This window comes from Coturnix japonica, chromosome 5, assembly GCF_001577835.2.
Source record: "Coturnix japonica isolate 7356 chromosome 5, Coturnix japonica 2.1, whole genome shotgun sequence".
Classification (NCBI taxonomy): Eukaryota; Metazoa; Chordata; class Aves; order Galliformes; family Phasianidae; genus Coturnix; species Coturnix japonica.
Genome location: NC_029520.1, coordinates 19,267,014 through 19,285,570, shown reverse-complemented (window position 1 = coordinate 19,285,570; position 18,557 = coordinate 19,267,014). Strand labels below are relative to the sequence as shown.

Sequence of the window (18,557 nt, the reverse complement as noted above, 5' to 3'; positions counted from 1 at the left end):
TTGGTTACTATGGAAACCTTGAGCATTTACAAGAAGCGTTTCAAAAACAAAACAGAGTGAGGCAGATTTCATATCCAATCTGAAAATGTTTATGACCAGAAAAGGCAAAGCGGGTGTTAAACGCTTTTTAGCTAAGTCAATAGCAGCAGTACTTGACAAGGAGGCATTATGGATTCGCAGCACCCATCCCAGAGCTCCTATCCAAACACCCAGGAGAGCAATCTTCTGCACTCAGACAGTGCTGCAGTATGAATGTTCTGGCTCCTTAACCCCTTCCTGGCACCCCATCTCTCTCGCTGAACTGCTACTGGCAGAAGCAGATTTCAGGTAGCTATAACTCAATCCATCAGTCATGACAAGTGGAAAATATATAGCTAGAATTAATCTGATGTGGGAGAAACAAAACAATGGATTGCTTTAATGTCAATGAGAACTGTAAATCCTACGTAATCATCTTTTTCCTGACAGAAATGACAAAATTTACTGTTGTTTTTAAACAGAATGTGCTCAGATCAAGCAGCTGTGGCCCAACAGCACAGTATTTAATCAGCTGTACTTGAGCTTTATCAAGAGCTTATGCTCAAACATTCAGGTATCCCATAATTAGATGGCTACTGCAAGTAGTGGAGAGACATAGATTCCTGATACCACTGTGGTTCATTAATAATGCTATTGCTTATGTATGAGTTAAACGAACAACAAAATGAAGTATGGATGGAACAACCCTGTGCACCAGCCACAAGGCGGTTGTTTTGTTTGGCTGGTTTGTTTTCGTTTGCTGTTTTCTGTATCTTTGTTAAGAACAGCTCCATTCTGCATATTCTCTAGGGGCAAAAGGACCACACTCCATCTGTACCAAAGACAGCTTCTATCATCTACCCCTGACCACCAAGCCTGAGAGTTGCATATTGGAAAACGTGACGGTTACTTGGAAAAGGCAATCTGTTGGAAAACCACAGGCAATGAATGGGCTCGAGGAACGCAATTTTTCAGCTTCCCTTGGAAAAGGCTCCACTGAAGTTCATATTCTGCTGGAGAATAACACTTCACAATGAAGAAACAGGAAAAAAGTAAAAGCGCAGTTGAAACCTGCTATATCACACACCTGCTGCTGGGAGTGTATGAGAAACAACTAGAGATCAACGGGAACAAACAACATAGGAGTAGGACTGGAACAGCAAACAGCTACGAAAGGCAGTTTGGGAGAGATGGCAAGAACACCATCTTGGAAATATGGAAAATGAAGTCCAAAAGCACTTTATAGGCAAAGCGGCTCCTAACATCTGCTCCACCAGCTCATAAGGGCAGACAACTTCATGCTTTATTCTGGTGAGAACAGCAAAAACAAAACTGTCCAGGAAAAATCCCCTCTCTGAATCCTTTGTTTATGTAAAAACATTCGGTTTGGGATCAACCCAACAGCCCTTTAAATTACTGTCACGAATTCTGAGTTTAAAACTTTTTTCACTAAGCTTTTGGCTGGGAATGCTGTACTGTCAAAACAATTCTAGGAAGGAAGTAAAGCCTCATGATTGGAAAATAAACCTCTGGATAGTGCCTTTCGGAGGCACTGTTTTCAAATCCACTTAATGAGGGAAAAAGTTCCTTCAGCTATCTATAAGTTGGACACTACACATTTACCATCTTAAATGAACATCACACTGTGCACTAGATTCCAACAGCAGAAACACCTGAAATTTTCAGTCTGGCTGATTTCCCTTGAAAAAATCAAGCCTTTGGGTGTCACTAAACGGCACCAGAAGCCAGAACCACGAGAGTGCTTGCAGTATTAAGGAACAAATCTCTGCAAAGAAAATGTCCCTGCAGAAAGACCTCCTGAGGAGATGTGGGCTGAAATCTCCTCTGCTCTAAGCCATTTCCTGCTGTTCCGGCAGGCAGGAGGCCACAATCTGCTGCCACCTGGCTAGGGGACATTTTGGGAGGAGGTGGGGGGGGAGGAAGGAAGGACCAACAACACCCAACACCCCATCTGGCGTGAAGAAACCTGACCTCTATGCCAACTGTTTATCTTGCAGGACAGGGGGAGGAAGGACACCACACGCCTTCTTCCCTCTGCCACTGGTGTGGAAAGCAAGCAGCACACAGGGGACAGCAGCAATAAAACAACATCACCCCAAGAGAGAAACATGGGATACAGCAATTCTCTTGTAAACCATTTTATTTTGGGGGTAAACCTTCTTTCTTCTCACAGCTCAGAGCAAATAAACTAAACCACAATTTGCTAACATTATAAATCGAAGCTGAGAAAGTAAGAGAGAAACTGTTTTTCCTCAGCACAGCTCTGCCATCAGTTACACACCAGGGCTTCACTGAATTCAAACCAGTTGCCACTTCCATAGGCTGAAGTTTGGGGATTTAAAGGTTCCCAGCAGCCTCCACCTCCTACTCGCTCCAGCAGCATGACTACAGGTAACACAGTGTGAACAAATGTAGCTTGTCTGAGCTGACAGATGCTAAAATGTTACCTTGTCAAAATACCTGGAAAAGTCTGCAGAGCAACTTGGTTAAGGGAAAACACTCTGTAAGAATTGCCAAAACTGGGCATTCATATGGTGGTAATAAACTATCATTTACCCAAACAAAATATACATTAAAGGAAACAGTCGCACGCTTCAAAGCTCACTCTCAGGAGGTGCATCAAAGAGCCTGGAACTTAGATTCAAATTGAAAGAATTATCATCAAATTGAAGATATATTTCCAAAAACGTATTTCTGTAGGAACTGGGATGAAAGAGGAGACATTATTAGATAACAAAGCAAGTTTTCTAATAACGTTCATTCCTTTTAGAAGAATAAGCTGGGTCTAAAGCCATAAGGTAATTTAGATAAAGAAGTTGTTAACAAATTTGGCTGATACACATGGAATTAAAGAGCTCAACAGCCTGTCCTGGAGGCTCAACACCTTAACATATGGGCATAACTGAGTATTGACAACCCGACCACTCCTGTCAAGTAACAAATTTAAACTGCAGAAAATGTTGGCTAAGAGAAGACAGACATCTTCCTAACACCAACTTACTCTCGCACCGAAGAGTTTTTTTAATGTGTTACACAGCATTGAGTATTTACCCATGCTTGGATCCTACTCGAAACAGAACGCAAAGACAGCCCAAACCAATGCTCTAGTTCAGTACAGTGGGTTTCATTCAGCTGCAGGAAGAACCATGCACACACTGTACCTGGCCTAACAGCAAGGTAAGCAATCACCAGCTTACTAGTTCCTAACAACAGGTAGGCCAGGTAAATTCCAGTATGGTAATCCAGAGCCAGTTCTGAGCTGCTGACAGCTCTGCTCAGTACCTCTCAGAGCTTCCATGTTCTTTTAAGAATAGTCTTTTTTTTTTTTTTGCAAACCAAGTGTATGATTTAATATTCACCCGAATAAAAATACCACCACTTCTGAAAAAGAAACAGCACAGCTTGCGTAACAGGTAACTTCTGATTGTCAAGGATCTTCATGACATCAGTTCTCTTCCCCATCAGACTTTTCTCAGAACTCCTTCCTGTAAGGCTTCTTTTGAATCTGAGGCTCTCGAACTCCTGTGGTTTACGTTCAACAATGCTCAAAGTGTCTTTTCACTTCCAAACTCGATCAGGTTCTGGATAAATGATCCTAAAGGTCAAGTTTATCCGTGCGTCTCTGGAATGGTACTCCTTGGGTACTCGATGCTGTGAGCAGCATGATGGAAAAACAAACAAAACAAACAAACATCCATGAGCTTGTGCATCTAAAACGGAGGTATAATCAGTGTAAAGAATTGTAATACTGCAGATTACTCTGGGCTTGTTAAACTAAACTGCCTAAAATTCTTCCTTTATCTTCTAAGTTCCTAAATTGATTTTACTCTTTCAGCTGCAGGCTGCAACTTTCACTGAGGAACTGCAATGAACACCTACATGTAAGACAGTTCTTACTATCACTTAGCAGCTGAATAAAAACCCGTAACTTTTGGGGGGTGCTTTGACATTCCGAAGTAATATTAGCACATACTGAAGTATTTGTTCCAGTAGAAAACATATATTCCGTATCTTTACAGGAGTGCCTTGCACGTATTTAGAGAACTGCACTATAAGTAAAGCGCAATAAGGAGTGCCGGTGAATTCTTACCTGCCAGTCCTCCTGGGTAGCTCCTTCCATCATCAGCAGAGTCCCGTGATCAAGTGGGATTCTTAGCTTCTCTACATAAGTATAGTCTCCATTCTCTTCCTAAAAAGAAACAGTGGACACTGAAGTAGGCAAGCACATTTGGCAGAAAACCAGACCTCCGTAGCAGAGCTTAAAAAACAGGGACATGGGAGGAAGAAAGGAAGCTTCTACAGGATCAGGAAGTCTAACTAAACTTCTCTGCAAACATATTTCATAGAGAGTTCAGGAGCCGAGCATTTTAAGGATGAAAGAAGCTGTATTACATCTTGCTGTCTGTAAAGCACAGATCAAGTTCAACAACCGCTTCCTACATCGAGTGCAAAATCCTGGAGAGAGGCTGCGACTCTTCTGGAGACATCCATATGGATTAAGTGGTTCTGTGTGGAAGCATTTTGCAATCGTAATGGCGATCCCAATGGTTAACTACTTCATCAAAAATGAACACATTCCTTCTATTATGAATCGGTCCTGTTTCAGATTCCAGATGGTACAGTGCTATCTGCTAGATAAAGAATTCTTCCCAATATAAAAAATATTCTTCCTATAGTAGTTGATACAACAAGTTCCCTTAAAACTTCATTATCATTAAGCAAAAGAGATAGCTAAACTAGAAGACATGCATCAATTGTGAGATTTCTACTGAGCTCCCAAATGACATACAACAATTTTAAGCATGAACTATAACTAAACACAGCAGCACCTCAACCTTGATCTGACACACATGACATCATTCAGAAGAGGAACTCCTCATTTCCAATTTTGCATCAGACCAACACAGTGCCACTGGCGCATTGCTCAGGGAAGCCAATTACACTAACACACTTATCTTAGTCAGTAATCACAGTCACATCCTCATGAAACCACACTGCGCCTGACACCAACTGTATCCATCCCAGAATGCCACACGGGCAGGTACAACACTCCATGTACTCTTCTAATATTTTCTGCTATTCGCCTTCAACAGGTGCAAAATTTGCTACAAAACTTATGCAACTTCTATTCGGCATCTTGCCTGCTTACCACTGACACTTTAATTACTTCATCTGTATTAAAGTGCCGAGTAGGAGAAACACTATTTTTCCCCCAATACAGAATCCAAGTACATAGTTGGCACATTACAGACGTCTGCTGCCAATTTAGAAAGCTGCTTAGGAAGAGTAGAAAGCAACTCTCTGAAATGAGGAATTCAGAGGTTTCAGGTAGAAAATTGCTTTCAAAATACAGGGAGGAGGAGGGGAAAATTTGTGCACTAATGCATCTCTGGAAGCAGAAACATGGGCTTTTTTTTTTTCCAAACAGATCATCAAATCTGTTTTTTCTTCATGCAAAAAAAAAAAAACAAAACCCAAAACAAACCAGCCTTGGTCAGGGTAAACTCAAATCCCAGTAACAAAAGCAAGCTTTCTGTTCATGCCTAGGACTGTTAGGCTCAGTGTGACAGAACGTGGTTATTCACTCCTTCTGGTGCAAGGGGCAGTACTGGCTGGCAGCTCCACATTCGTGCATTGCCTGGTGATACCTGAGGCTGTTCCTCAGTTAGTTACACTCATTCAACCTCTGACATCAGGGAGTGCTGAGAGCACTGAGAACCACTTGTAGTAATTTCTTTTCCAGAAGGACAGTGGCCATTTGCAAAGTATATTTTCAAGCATGTGGAATTATTCAGCATTTATCTCGCTCTATTAGAAGTAATGCACAATGTCATTTTTTCCCCCCCTTAAACGTCAGGGGAAACAAGGAGACAATTTCAAGAACAGATATAAACATGACTGCTGATGAAAAGCAGTGAAATACCATTGCATGGCTGCTTTCTTGTTTCACGGGGTTGTGCCATTTCACTTTGTGGAAGGACAAAAGTGGAATTATTTTTAACGTCTCTTTCCTGCTGATCATAATTAAAATTAATCTTTTAAGACAAATCATTCAGGAGAAAACATTCTTTTGGCTTAGAAAAACCAATATGTAAAAGCAGCACTTACAAAATCAAAAAGCTAAGATAGAGGAAAGATCTGGAAGCCAGAGTGCTGGCTCCTGGACTCCTGCTTTACCTATTACCTCAAGCATGAGAATTATCCTTACAGACTTTGAATCTTATATATTTCCGATTCCCATCCCTCTTTTCCAGCTTCCTCCTCTACCACCAGTTGTGGAAGCACCATTTGAATCTCCACAACAAACTGGGCTCATCTATGAGGGCTGCTCTGAAAGTAATGCCTCCCTTATTATTATGTTGGCCCACAATGTCAGAAGCAAAGGTTGGTGGTGTGGCAGCAGAGGTTGAACTTTCACACCAATATTCCATTACATTTTGTTGCCATGTGACAGATGGCAGCAGAGGGGCAGTCTGACATGGAAGTGCATATGAAGCAAAGGTGTGTCACTGAATTCCTCCATGTTGAAAACATGGCACCCACAGGCACTCATTGATGTTTGCTGAATGCAAAGCAGTGTTGTTATGCTTTTTGTATCTGTTGCAGTTCCCATGGAAATAAACAGAAGGCATTACGTTCAGAGTGATCAACCATTTTGCATTTTTGCCTGTTTCTTCTTGCCACTTTGATGACATCCTCAGTGCAGCTCTTTTATGGATTCAGTGAGAATGAGTATCAGCATTATTGCTGTTTCCTCACGTAATCCCCCTACCCTCCTACACAGGACTATCTTTAAACTCCTTCTGCTGACCTCGCTTTCTGCAATTGCGGCAGCCTGAAGTAATTGCCTCTTCCTCTCTACATGTCTATAGCTGCTCACGCCTTGCCAATACCAGCAGAGAAAGCCACCTCCTCTACAGCTGCTGTTGCCCACAAGTCTCCTTCCTGCCAATCCACCCATCCTGATCCAAGCCTTGGTTTCTACTGTGCTCAATATACTCCTGTGTCAGTCTTCAATGAGGGCCATGAGGACACCAAGGGTTATTTTTCTGCTGTTTACTAGGAGTGCTAACTTCCATTGGAACAGCTACGCAAGGACAGCAGGACCTTGTCTTAGCGTTTCACGTGAAGGACAGACCCACACGAAAGCTGGTTCTCAGAATGCCACAAACACCCTGTTGTTAACCTGACATGCACAGAACTCCCTCCCATGCCCAGCACCCACCAGCTGCCATGGTTACCAAGGACCAAAGCCAGCATTGACTTGGCCCAGGCCTCTGTGCCCTCAGCTGTGGGCACACGGGGCTGCTGGAGCATCATGTAGTGCCCTTCACCCTTCAGCTGAAACCTCACACTTTCCAGAAATACCTAATCGGGTACCCTGGTGCTGCCTGAATTGAACAGTGATGAGCAATAATTAGATGGTCCAAATGAACAGAAAGGGCTTCATTTTAGAGAAAGAATGCTTGAAAACTCCAGTGGGTAAAGATAAACAGTTTCTGGCGTCGCGTTAATTTCTATGAAAAGTCCCTGTAGCAACTCTAGTGAGAGATTTGCTTCCAAAAAGCAGATGGGGCATTTTCCTTGTACATGTGTTGGGCTGAAATCTGAGTAGGAATTATCTTCTACTTACCCAGAAGGGAGGCAATGCAGATACAGGCAGGCTCTGCATGCCCCTCTGCACTCCTTCCCCACCTCCCCACCTATTACATGGTGAGCACTTACTCATCCAGTACAACAGTCACCAAATAGGAAAAAAAACAGAGGACTGGACCCTTCCTTAGCCTCACTCTGGAATAATTTTCCAGCAGAAAACAATACCACCTGCAGCTAAATAGCTTCACCCTTCCTCCCACACCACCTCAAAGGACATAGAGATTTCCCTTTGTGGCAGTTTCAGAGTGGTCTATGTAAATCCCATCAAATCTCTACAGAGCACATGTAAAAATCTCACACAAACACGCAATAACAGCAAATACAAAACAACCAACCTCAAACAAACACTGACATGACTTGTCTTTGCCATAGGTGACTAAGGAAAATAGGTTTTTATTCTCTAATAAGTCCATCAATGTTTCAAGATGAAGTATGCTCATACAGATGCACTCTATTACAAAGCAAAGTCTCCAAAGGCCCTGCTCTGGTGTTCCCCGATGGCAGTACAAGGTGTTACTGACTTCTGGTACATGCTGTTGTGTACTTCTGGTACACAATCACACACAGGCAATTGCTTTACTTTTTTTCCAGCATCACTTACCACAGCAAGATTCTACCACAGTACTTCTCACCCTGTATTTTCATGATGTCTTCCATCTCAGAATACTTAAAAGCACATACCTGAACAGAGAGAAGCGATGGCCTCTGAAACAGTAAGGTCAGCAGTAGTAGAATGCTGGCCTTTAAAGAAGTTTAACATGGGGACAAAAAGGAATTGCTTTCCTCTTTTTCACCCCAGAGGAGATTGCCCCCAGAACTTCTTATGTACAAATAATTGCAGATTTCAAGCCACATAAGAGCTTGAAATGCCTGCACGACTGCTAGTGTAGATTCACCCTTCCCTAGACTACATCGCTCCTCATGTAATTTGCTTTTGAATGAAGTAATGATCAAGCTTCAAATGTCTGCAATCAACTTTAACTTTCTCTTAATGAAAGTGAGTATGCTACGTTACAATAGAGCATGAAAATTACTTCTTTGCTGGTACAGCCTGAAAGGTTGTAATTTCCGTCAGAGACTCCAGCAACTCCCACTTGGCAGAGCACCTCGTGCCATAGGATGCTCAGAAAATTGCAGGCTTTTGGAACGCACAAAGAATACGTAAGGTGACATATAATTTCAGTAAAATTCCCTTAGGCACAGGATATACAGCTAATAGCAACGTGTTCAAACGTCACTCTGCACGTGGGGACCTCAGTTTAGAAATAGGTACGCCTATTGCAAAAGGAAAACTTCATAGATAAGAAGACTGATCTAGACAGAAAGAGCAAATCAGAGACACTAAAGAAAAAAATAATGAGAAGACCTGATGGATGCATATATATGGAAAATGATCCAGCTCGGGAAGAAAAAAGGAAGAAGCCACAAGCTACAGACCAAAGAAGCTGGCCAATTATGAATGGCATAGATTGAATTCCCCCTTTACTCAGAGTGGAGGTCTTTTGAAAAAATAGAAAATGAAACAAATAGACGTCTTGCCTAAGAACTGCTCCCAGTTTTTAAGCAGAAATTGCAGAGTCTATGCTGAAATCTAGGTGGCATAGACTGTGATCCTTTGAAAGGGTATACAAACAATCTAGAAACGAACTCAAGCACCATTTACAGCTTCCCAGAAGAACTAATTTGCCAGCTGACATTTTATTAGCATCGCAGCATTCGAGACACTTCCTCATGCTATGCCCAGTGATACAATGCACTGGTTATGTGATCTCATGCTCAAGTACCACTGGATTAAAGTCCTTTCACACAATAAGGGATCCACAAACTAAATAACTGGTGAAAAATACAAATTATTTAGTTTTCCAATTGAAATTCTGATCCGTTCCATTCACAGTTGGGTGACCCATGTCAGGCAGATTTCAGTACCTCACTGCAGTTTTCTTACACACTGATCAACTCCACCTCTGCTTTCTGAACCAGTTTATTCAGAATTAATAATGACATAGGTAGTCAGCAAACTTCCTCCCTAAGATCTAAAGTGCTTTTCCGACTATATATGCATATATTTAAAGAATAATAATTATTCTAACCAAAGCTCATCGCAAGCATACCGCCTTGTAACAGAAGACATGCAGAAAAGACATCTGAAGCAAGATACCCTAAAGTAAGGCTCAGGTTCTCAACAAAGGAATGTGTGATTTCTTTACTTACATCAACTTGCATTGCAGAATTGGAGTGTGAAGCTGGCCCATAACATGGCATTTTATCTAGGAAAAGTATTCTCTACAGAATCAGCAACAAACCCCTGAGAGGATGTTCCACACATGCTTCCTATCCTAGTAATGACCCCTGTTTATTCTCTGAAGTGTGATACCAGAGTTTGGTATCTTAGGGGAAAGAAATGAGCAGTTCCTTCCTGCTGTTCACTGTCTCCCAGTCTGAACATACACAGGTCAGAATGCAAACAATGCGAAGGGGATTTTTACTTGGAACAGTGGTCAGAACTACTCTGCATCCCATACATACTATGAATTACACAATGCTTACAGGAGTTTAACAAAATGGTATCAAATCTATGGTTCATTTACACAGTGAAAGCACCCTTCTAACATTACTGATGACAAGGAATGGGAAAGGACCTGCTTATGGCAAAACAATACCTAGGCTGCAATTACACTGCTGTGTGTCATTTCGGAGGCATTCCATTCCCAAATTGAACATGTCACACTCCATGTGATGGACTTTTTGCTTCCTACACTTATTGCACAGAACTTTATGAATGCATTTTCACTGATTACTAACATTACTAAATGTGTCTAGTTATTGAACTATATAAACAGAGGGAAGGTATTGAAGATATGACACTGCTGAGTGTACTCACAGCGGAGGGTTTCTTCCTCATCTCAAAGGTCCGGGTAGCACCAAAGCTGAGCGAGGCAATGACGGGATTTTTTCCCAGCGATGGCTCATCATCACTGTGCCAGTCCACGCTATCCTTCTCATTTCGGTACAGGTTGCAGAGAAGGGAGTTGAAGGTATGGCCGGTGAACTCCTCTATGTGCTCCTTTAGCATGGTCAGCACAGGATGCCACTGCAATTGGCACAGGAGGTGTAAGATAAATACAAAGAAAGCAGGTCAGCAAACAACAGCATTAGACACAAGAGGAAAACTGTTCTTGGATAAGAAACAAAACACACTGCACTTTTACCACAATAAACTTGAAGCTGAACAAATGCCTCTGCAAAAATCTCACTGAAATTTTAGCAAAGCTGAGGAATGAGCTTTCTGCAAAACATGCTTCTGTCACCTACGGCTCAATACTGTATCACCTCTTAAAAATGTGAGGCCAATCTGCTTTTTGTACTGATGTTTGCAGCTGCCTCAATTAACTGGAAGGTGAGAAAGTCAAAAGAGTAAAACTTGTTTAATCTGACCATGAACAAACAGTATCAGCTCTGAACTAAAACAAAAGCTATACAAGCTCTCCCACACATACCTCTCTTTTTAAACTTCCTGTCCAAGTCAGAACAGTTTAACGCATGGGTCTGACAGCATCTGACTGACTTAACCACTGCTAGGAAAAAGTTGGACTTGGTGACTAAATGACACACTCAGCTCCCCACAGCTGACACAGATCCAGAGCCAACAGTTGCCCAAACACTGGCACGGCACAGCCCTCCGTTCCCAGGTCTATTGGCACAGCTTGCTGAACCCAGCTCGTCTTCTCTTGGGGTTTTGACTTCAGCATAAGTCTAGCATAACTTTTGGTGGTTCACAAAATGAGTATCACGGGTCCTGAATTTCAGCCTTTCCTTTGCTGATATCTTACTTTGCCCATAGCCTATGGCAGCTATGCACATTCCATTACAACTCAGTCCAGTGAATCATTACTCAATGTTATAAACTTACATCATGGCTTTCATCTGTCAGAGTGCTTTTAAGCACGATATAAGCTAAAAGAAAAAAAGGCTCAAAGCAATGTAGGCCAGAATCTTTGTCCATTACATAAGCAGATCAAGAGAGGACAAAGAACTGACTCCAACCCCCTGAGTGAACACTGGAAGGAGGAAGAACAGGCAGCAGGAATTAATTCCCAGCACCAACCTCAAATAATCAGGTCTGCACCAACTTCCTTCCATGCTCCCCTGCATTTTCGGGGGTTTAACCTATTGGCTACACTGCAGGAACCTTCAATATGTCATCTTTCTGTTTGGGGTTTTTCTAGCTAAGTCACCCCTTCAGTGACTAAGCAACCTATGAATAATTAACTATACTTGAACATAGCTTGTAGCTATGAGATACATAGGGAAATCAGTAGCAGATGCCAAAAATGCTACAGCTTGTACTTGGTTGGGTTGCCTGAAGGAAAACCGCTGGATCTCAAGAACTGCAGTATGCAGTAAACATGCAATGCAATGACAGAACAACACACTGAGAATTACTGAAAGCACTTTTCAGAGACCCACCACATTGGATTCCTTCAACTCCTATCACAAAAGCAGTACGGGTGAAAATGTTATATAGTTAATTTTACAGTTCAGTGGAAACTTCACTATAACTGAGCAGCAATGGAAGTCATGTTATTATGAAACATTACTGCTTCTCTAAATACACCTCTGCTTACAAAGAATTGTTCCCCAAATACCAAAATTCACTAGTACTAGCATTGCATCATACTTAGCTGTGCTGGCATCATGCTCTGTCTTAACAAGCAAAAAAGGGGGGGCACAAAACTAATTACTCCTATGGATCAAAAGATCAAGGCAGTTAACTGGCTTTGGCCAAGCTGCACATAAAATTACATTTGCTTTCACTCAGGATATTTCTGTGATATAAATGCTATTCTGCAGCTAAGGGCAGTGCTCTTCACACTGTCCACAGCTTCTTCAGGCTGCAGGAACTCCCACCTACGAAGCTGAGTAAGACATCAGAGTGACCACGTGCAGTCTACACACATATGTGTCTGTGGGCAGTTCTCATAGACAGTTTCCAGACAGTGGTAGGGTTGGTTGCCAGCTAAGTAAATTTGCTGGTGCACGTCACTTTCCTTTTCCCAGTAAAAAAGAGAAGGATCTGGGGGATAAAAGACTAGGTCAGTATGTGTGACTTATTTGGTCCTTACATCTCCAAGATAAAAAATCAAATCAGAGTTCCAATGGTGTTAATTCTCAGCTTCAGATAAACTAGACTGAATCAGTGAACTTCAGGGCACATGGTTTCTATCCAACCTCTAAGCAGCAACAGCTTCCACAACAGGCAACTCTGAACTAGATTTAAATCATTAGTGTACAACAGAATGATTCTGTGGGTGCACTTCAAAGCCCTAAAGCCATTCTGCTTCTACAAGAGTCCAATTAAAATAATATTCAGTGATTAAGCACAAAAAAAAAAAAAGCCTATTTTCTCACCACAAATTCCACAGGCTTCCAACTATGGAATTTCTGAGACTAGAAAAATCTTTAGAACTCATCTTGTTAAGTAACACTTTCCTGCCCTCTAACTGAGCTTTGCAGGGGAAGTGTTCCCCCCAGCAGCAGTTCTGGGACTCAGGATACTGTTTGCACACCATACAACCTTCAAAAGTCACAATTTATGGTTCAGAACACAGCACACTACTGTCTCAGAATTGTGAAGCAAAGCAATACTAAGAAATAAGCCAATAGGACAACATGCTGGAAGCCAGCGAGAGAAACTGAACAGGAACAAAACATCAACTCTTCACTTGGAAGGTTTCTGACCATTCCAAAATAGCATGGGAAATTATGTGAAACAATCTGAAGCTGCTGAGCAGGCACATGATGTGCTGAATTTCATAATGCTCACACAGGAATCAACAACATGCCTAAATTCTCATTTCAGCTGTATTGAAGTGTTTCTAAGTGCAAATAGTTCAGCAGTTGATATTCTCACATCTGGACACTGAAAAACTCAGTGTGATTGCATATGCTGTAAGCTCAGTATGACCACATACACCGCAGACTCTGACATTACGATGCATAGAGTAAGTCACACCGAACAGTTAAGAGTTCTGTCCAAAGCTACATAGCAACCCAAACCCCAAACTTGGAATTAAACCAGAGAAACAATTTTCTTCTCCCCAACTTTTAGCCACTACATCATGCTTCTCTCAACCAGTCCACTCACAACACTTCTTTCACACAGCTGTCCACATTCCACTGCAGCCTGATGCTGATCACAAAAGAAATTCCAATAGATGTTCCAGATCAAAAGAAGATAGAAGGGATTGTTTGACCCTCAGTCTCCACAAAGTGTTCTTCATTTCCCAGACAACAGCAAAAGGAAACTGTGTGCATATACATACATGTGAGTTTGGCTGCATTGTTATCCTGGAGTAAGTGTAGGGAAGTTCTCCATACCAGGAGGTAAGCCGTGGCTCCTCAAAAGATCCCTCAGAAAGAAGAAAAAACAGGAAGGCTTTTCTCAACCTTTTCTCAATCAACGGGCTTGAAAATAGAAAATAGAAAGGTACAATTCTGCCACAGAAACTTCATTAAAAAGGAATGACTGTCCACTCCCCTCAGGTTTAAAAGCCGCCTTATAATGAACCGAAGAGAAGGACTACTACTCAAGAGCAGGCCTTGTGCTACAGTTTTGATCCCATGCAAAAAGGATCATCTGGCAAAAATCTTGGAACCACAACAATTTTCTCATCCCTATGCCAGACAGGGCAACAACTGGACAAATTAAAGATAAAATTACCCTGAAACTTCAGTTATAATCATAGGCTGCTTTGGATTCTCCCAGTCCTAGTACCCAATACACTGGCCTCAGCTGCAACGTACAGCCATGGGGAAGCATGAAGTGGAAAGTACTGCAGTAGTGGGATTTTACAGAAGCAGGAGGCAGCAAAGCTGGACAAGATGTCACGTTTTTGTTAAATATACATGCATATAAATATATATAAACATACATACAAACACCACCAGTTATTTTATATTCTTTTAAATCCACTCCTGACTAAACAGAGAGATCTAGATAGAACAGGTGCCCCTTAGTGAACAAATCCAGAATAGCAGACTCTTACTCACCAGGTACTGCTACCAAAAGTCAAAGACAAGGGAAAGTAAATGTGTCCTGCTGGGATTTTAAGTGAGAGTGGCAAAAATATTCTTGGTGACAGAACACAATGAATGCAGTTTTTACATCAGCAGTGGGAGATGGTAAGAAGGAACGAAGATGGAAAAAAAAAAAGAACAGGAAAAAGAGCTGGAGACAGCACAGAAAGGAAAATCCTTCAGGGTTTTAAGATAGAAAGGCACCTTTACTTTCTATGCAGCAGCGCGCTTCAGGTACACACCAAAGAACTGGAAGGCAATGTGGAAAGGGAATATATAACATGAAAAACAGGCAGAGTGTGGGTTTTGGTGCAGAAATGACATGGAGATGACCTGAAAAGTCAAGCTACACACCTTACCCTGCCTGGTGCGAGTTCTCTGACCCCAGGGTATGTCTTGGAGGAGCTGTTCAAACATCCAGTCTGCCTGTTCTGAGTCAATGAAGCCAGGAACCAAATGAATCCTAAAGGAAGAACACATAGAAAAGAACAAAGGAATAAAGGCTTCTATATATGCTCTGATAAAATATTCTAACTTATAGGGTTTCCAAAGAAGGTAAGAATGCCTATAATGCAAGCACAGAAATCAGCAAGAGCTCCTGATGGATCTTCCTTTAACCAAATATATCTCATTGTTTTTAAGACCTAAAAAACATGATGACAATAAGCCACGAATCCCACAGACAGCCGTATGCTGAGCAAAGAACAGTGTTCTTATCACACTCGATAAATTAGATATCTTCAATTATGGTACTACCATCAACACAGATAGTAATTCCCCTTTATTCACCATGTCCATGGCACATAGAATACAACAGCCCTTTATCACTACTGTCACTCTGTCTTGCAAGCAGAAGAATGTGAGAGCATTTAATCTCCCCTGTTTTTACACTTACATGTATTTTGACTATACTAACAGCAGAATGCAAAATCTCTGGCTACTGTGGCTGCAGATGAGTGCTGCTTATAAGGGGTTAACTCCTATGAACATGCATCGCTTCAGAGACACCACAATAAGACAGGCAAAAGATGTTAAAAAGAGATATAAAAGTCTAATTATTGACTTCTGATAAATGTTTGTGATCCAACAACAGCGTAGGAAAATATAAACTCCAGTGACAGAATAACGATACTGGCTGTGTACCATTTATCTGTGCCCATGCTGACATACAGTACCAACCCAAATTTGCAGCAGTAGCTTTGGAACATGAAACAAACAAACACGTTTCAGCCAAGAGCACTAGATGCAGCACATTACAGGTGCATTCTTCTCTTCACTGCTGTTCAGAACTGTGCAAGTGTCTGCTGCTTGATAAGCAAATCACCTCCAGAAGTGCTCTGAGCAGATGATGCACAGAAGGGCAACGTGCGCCTCCTACAGCCAGAACAATGCAGAGACCAGATTGCAGAGAGCTGCCTTAAAACCATTCAACAAAAGGCACAGAACAGGTTTCCAAAGGCGTGTTCTTCACTTACCTAGAAACACCGGTTGGCCCTGTGCTGATCTCATACACCCCGGGCTTGCTGAGGGTATAGAAAAGAAAGAGCCATCAGACCTACCAACAAGAGATCTCACAGCAAACAGCACAGACCTAACTGCTGTAAGTCTGAGCTAGGAAAGCCTTCTTCAAAAGACAGCAAGAAGGTTTGTGTTACATCAGGAAGCAAAAGTGTTCTGAAGGGGTGGTCAGCTTGAGGCAGCACAGGATGCTGCAGAAACAAATGAGTTTCTGAGTGCTTCCTGTCCCCCACCTCCTACTCTTGCCCAGGCTCAATACACAGTTTTAGGGCTCTAGTGGTAAGTAAATGAGGGATCCAACTAGGAAATGAAAGGAGACACCAACAGGACTATACTCTGACCATGATCCTTATAGTTATGGCTACACCAAGAGCATAAATCCAACTGTAGATGCAAAGACAGATCAATCAGAAGACAGATACCATCGTCCTGACAATAGCAAAGCATTCATCTGTCTGCAAGAAGCAGAGAAACCAACCCACGTGTAGGGAAATAACATTTTAACCACTGGAACAGGGAGTAGAGCAATTCTTTCCTCTGTTACAGGCTGTGTTACTGTGAAGTATTACTTACTCTCAAATGAGCTGCTTGTTTCTCCCACTACCTCATTCTTCTCCTAAGCTAGCTCCATATTTTATATCCCTTTTTGCCTAAAACATCCCAGAAGTTAATCACTGTCCAGCACTGCTCCTCCAATATAGTTTACACTGGGAGTTTTCTAGGAGGACGCACGCTGTTAACTAAAGCAGACATGTTTGTGGTTCTCTCATTCACGGATCCCCTACTGTTTCATTCTATACCAAAGCTGTAGTAGCTACTAAGACAGATGTGAATTCTCTTAACTGTTGACTCTGGACAAAAAGGTTCATGTTTTATATTGAAATTTCTTTCAAAGGCATGGACATTATAAGAGGAATGGACATTGTAAGAGGAAAAGGAACACTTTTTTAGCAGAGTCACCCTGCTGAGCAGGGCAGAAAAGCCACAGGAAGGGCAGTTAAGTCCACTGCATACTCACTCTATCACACCTGCCTCTGGAACTCTGCGTTCCACCTGAAAGGTAATCAGACAACACAGGATGAGTACCAAATGTTCAAGTACCTGACACACCTCAGCCAAACAAAGCTCACTGCCACCTCTGGTGACTCTAGATAGGTGAACACTGTGCCGCCAATGAGAAAAACACACCATTGGACAGCTGCTAAGCTGCAATATACCTCCCCCCTCTAGAACCCTCATGTGCAGCCAACCCTCCAGATTTTAACACCCAAATGCCCCTTTTAAAGGACATCCATTAATAAGTTATTTGGATTACCGCAATACTGAATTACAGTTTTAAATAAATCTTAGCCTTACATTCAGAAGTAAAACTACGTAGCGAGGAGAGGAGAAATAAACAAATCTCAGACGTTGTCAAAGAGCAAAACATCAGACAGATCAGAAGTCGGCAGCTTAAAAGTCACTGTGGGACAGCTGTTCTTAAAGGCCAGTCGTTTAATCCAGCCTACATGAGCTTTCTGGCTGCCCTCAGCTTCTCCTCCCTGAGCTCAGCACTGACACAAGGTGGTACTGACAGCGAGCAAGCAGCACACAGCACTACGGAGGTACCAGGGCTTAGCCTGAAGCCAAGATGACTTCACTATATCTTTGCCTAGACTGAAGCCAAATGGACGGGCTGTACAGTTTCGAAATCAGCTTTGTAAACGTCTCCAAAAGTTCAGCTCAGCTCAGCTCAGGTTTTCATCTCAAACGTGAGACCACAACCTCAAAGCCCGCAGTTTTTCAGTTCATTAATGAAAGTTTCAGAAAGCTTTGACATTCTGCTAGAAACCGTCTCGCTTTTACCTCTGATGGTTTTTCAAAGACAAACTGCTCCTGGGAGCGGAGCTGATCTCTCCTCCCCCACGCCTGCCCGCCGCTTGCAGGGGAACGGCTGCCGGCCTCGGGCGCCTTCGGTGCTACAGCAAAGGGTAAAACAAACCACGTGAAACTACACTCCACCGCAGGGAAAGCGCGGCGCTTCATGTCGCAGCCGCTTACGGATCCCGTAATGAAGGAAGAAGTGAACCCTGCCCCAGCCGCTCCCCCGCCTTGCCTGCCAGCCGCCCCGCCGAACCGCCGGCCCAGCCGCCCTGCACTCGGGCTCGCCGCCGCCTTTCCGCCATGGCGCTGCCGGACCGACGCGGCTCCTCCCCGGGCTCCTCCCCGAGCCGCTCCTCCGCCGGGCCGGGAGCTGAACCGCATGGCCGAGCTCCTGTCGCCCTCTG

The 18,557-nt window shown here is 42.7% G+C and overlaps 1 protein-coding gene across 3 annotated transcripts; it reads right to left on the bottom strand.

The window, feature by feature from the left end:
* Positions 1–2,161: 2,161 nt before the first annotated feature.
* On the bottom strand, positions 2,162–18,497 carry ALKBH3 (alkB homolog 3, alpha-ketoglutaratedependent dioxygenase). Of its 3 annotated transcripts, none has more exons than XM_015864493.1 (9): positions 18,386–18,496; positions 18,136–18,248; positions 17,309–17,343; positions 16,248–16,295; positions 15,127–15,235; positions 14,019–14,105; positions 10,577–10,786; positions 4,130–4,228; positions 2,162–3,690 (listed from the first exon to the last, which is right to left on the bottom strand). In XM_015864493.1, the coding sequence occupies exons 1-9, from the start codon at positions 18,453–18,455 to the stop codon at positions 3,598–3,600; spliced, it is 864 nt and encodes a 287-aa protein (XP_015719979.1). In that variant the 5' UTR covers positions 18,456–18,496; the 3' UTR covers positions 2,162–3,597. The 3 variants fall into 3 exon arrangements, with proteins under 3 accessions (XP_015719979.1, XP_015719980.1, XP_015719981.1); XM_015864494.1 differs by having other exon boundaries at positions 14,019–14,107; positions 15,132–15,235; XM_015864495.1 differs by lacking the exon at positions 14,019–14,105 and having other exon boundaries at positions 18,386–18,497.
* Between the last annotated feature and the right edge of the window lie 60 nt (positions 18,498–18,557).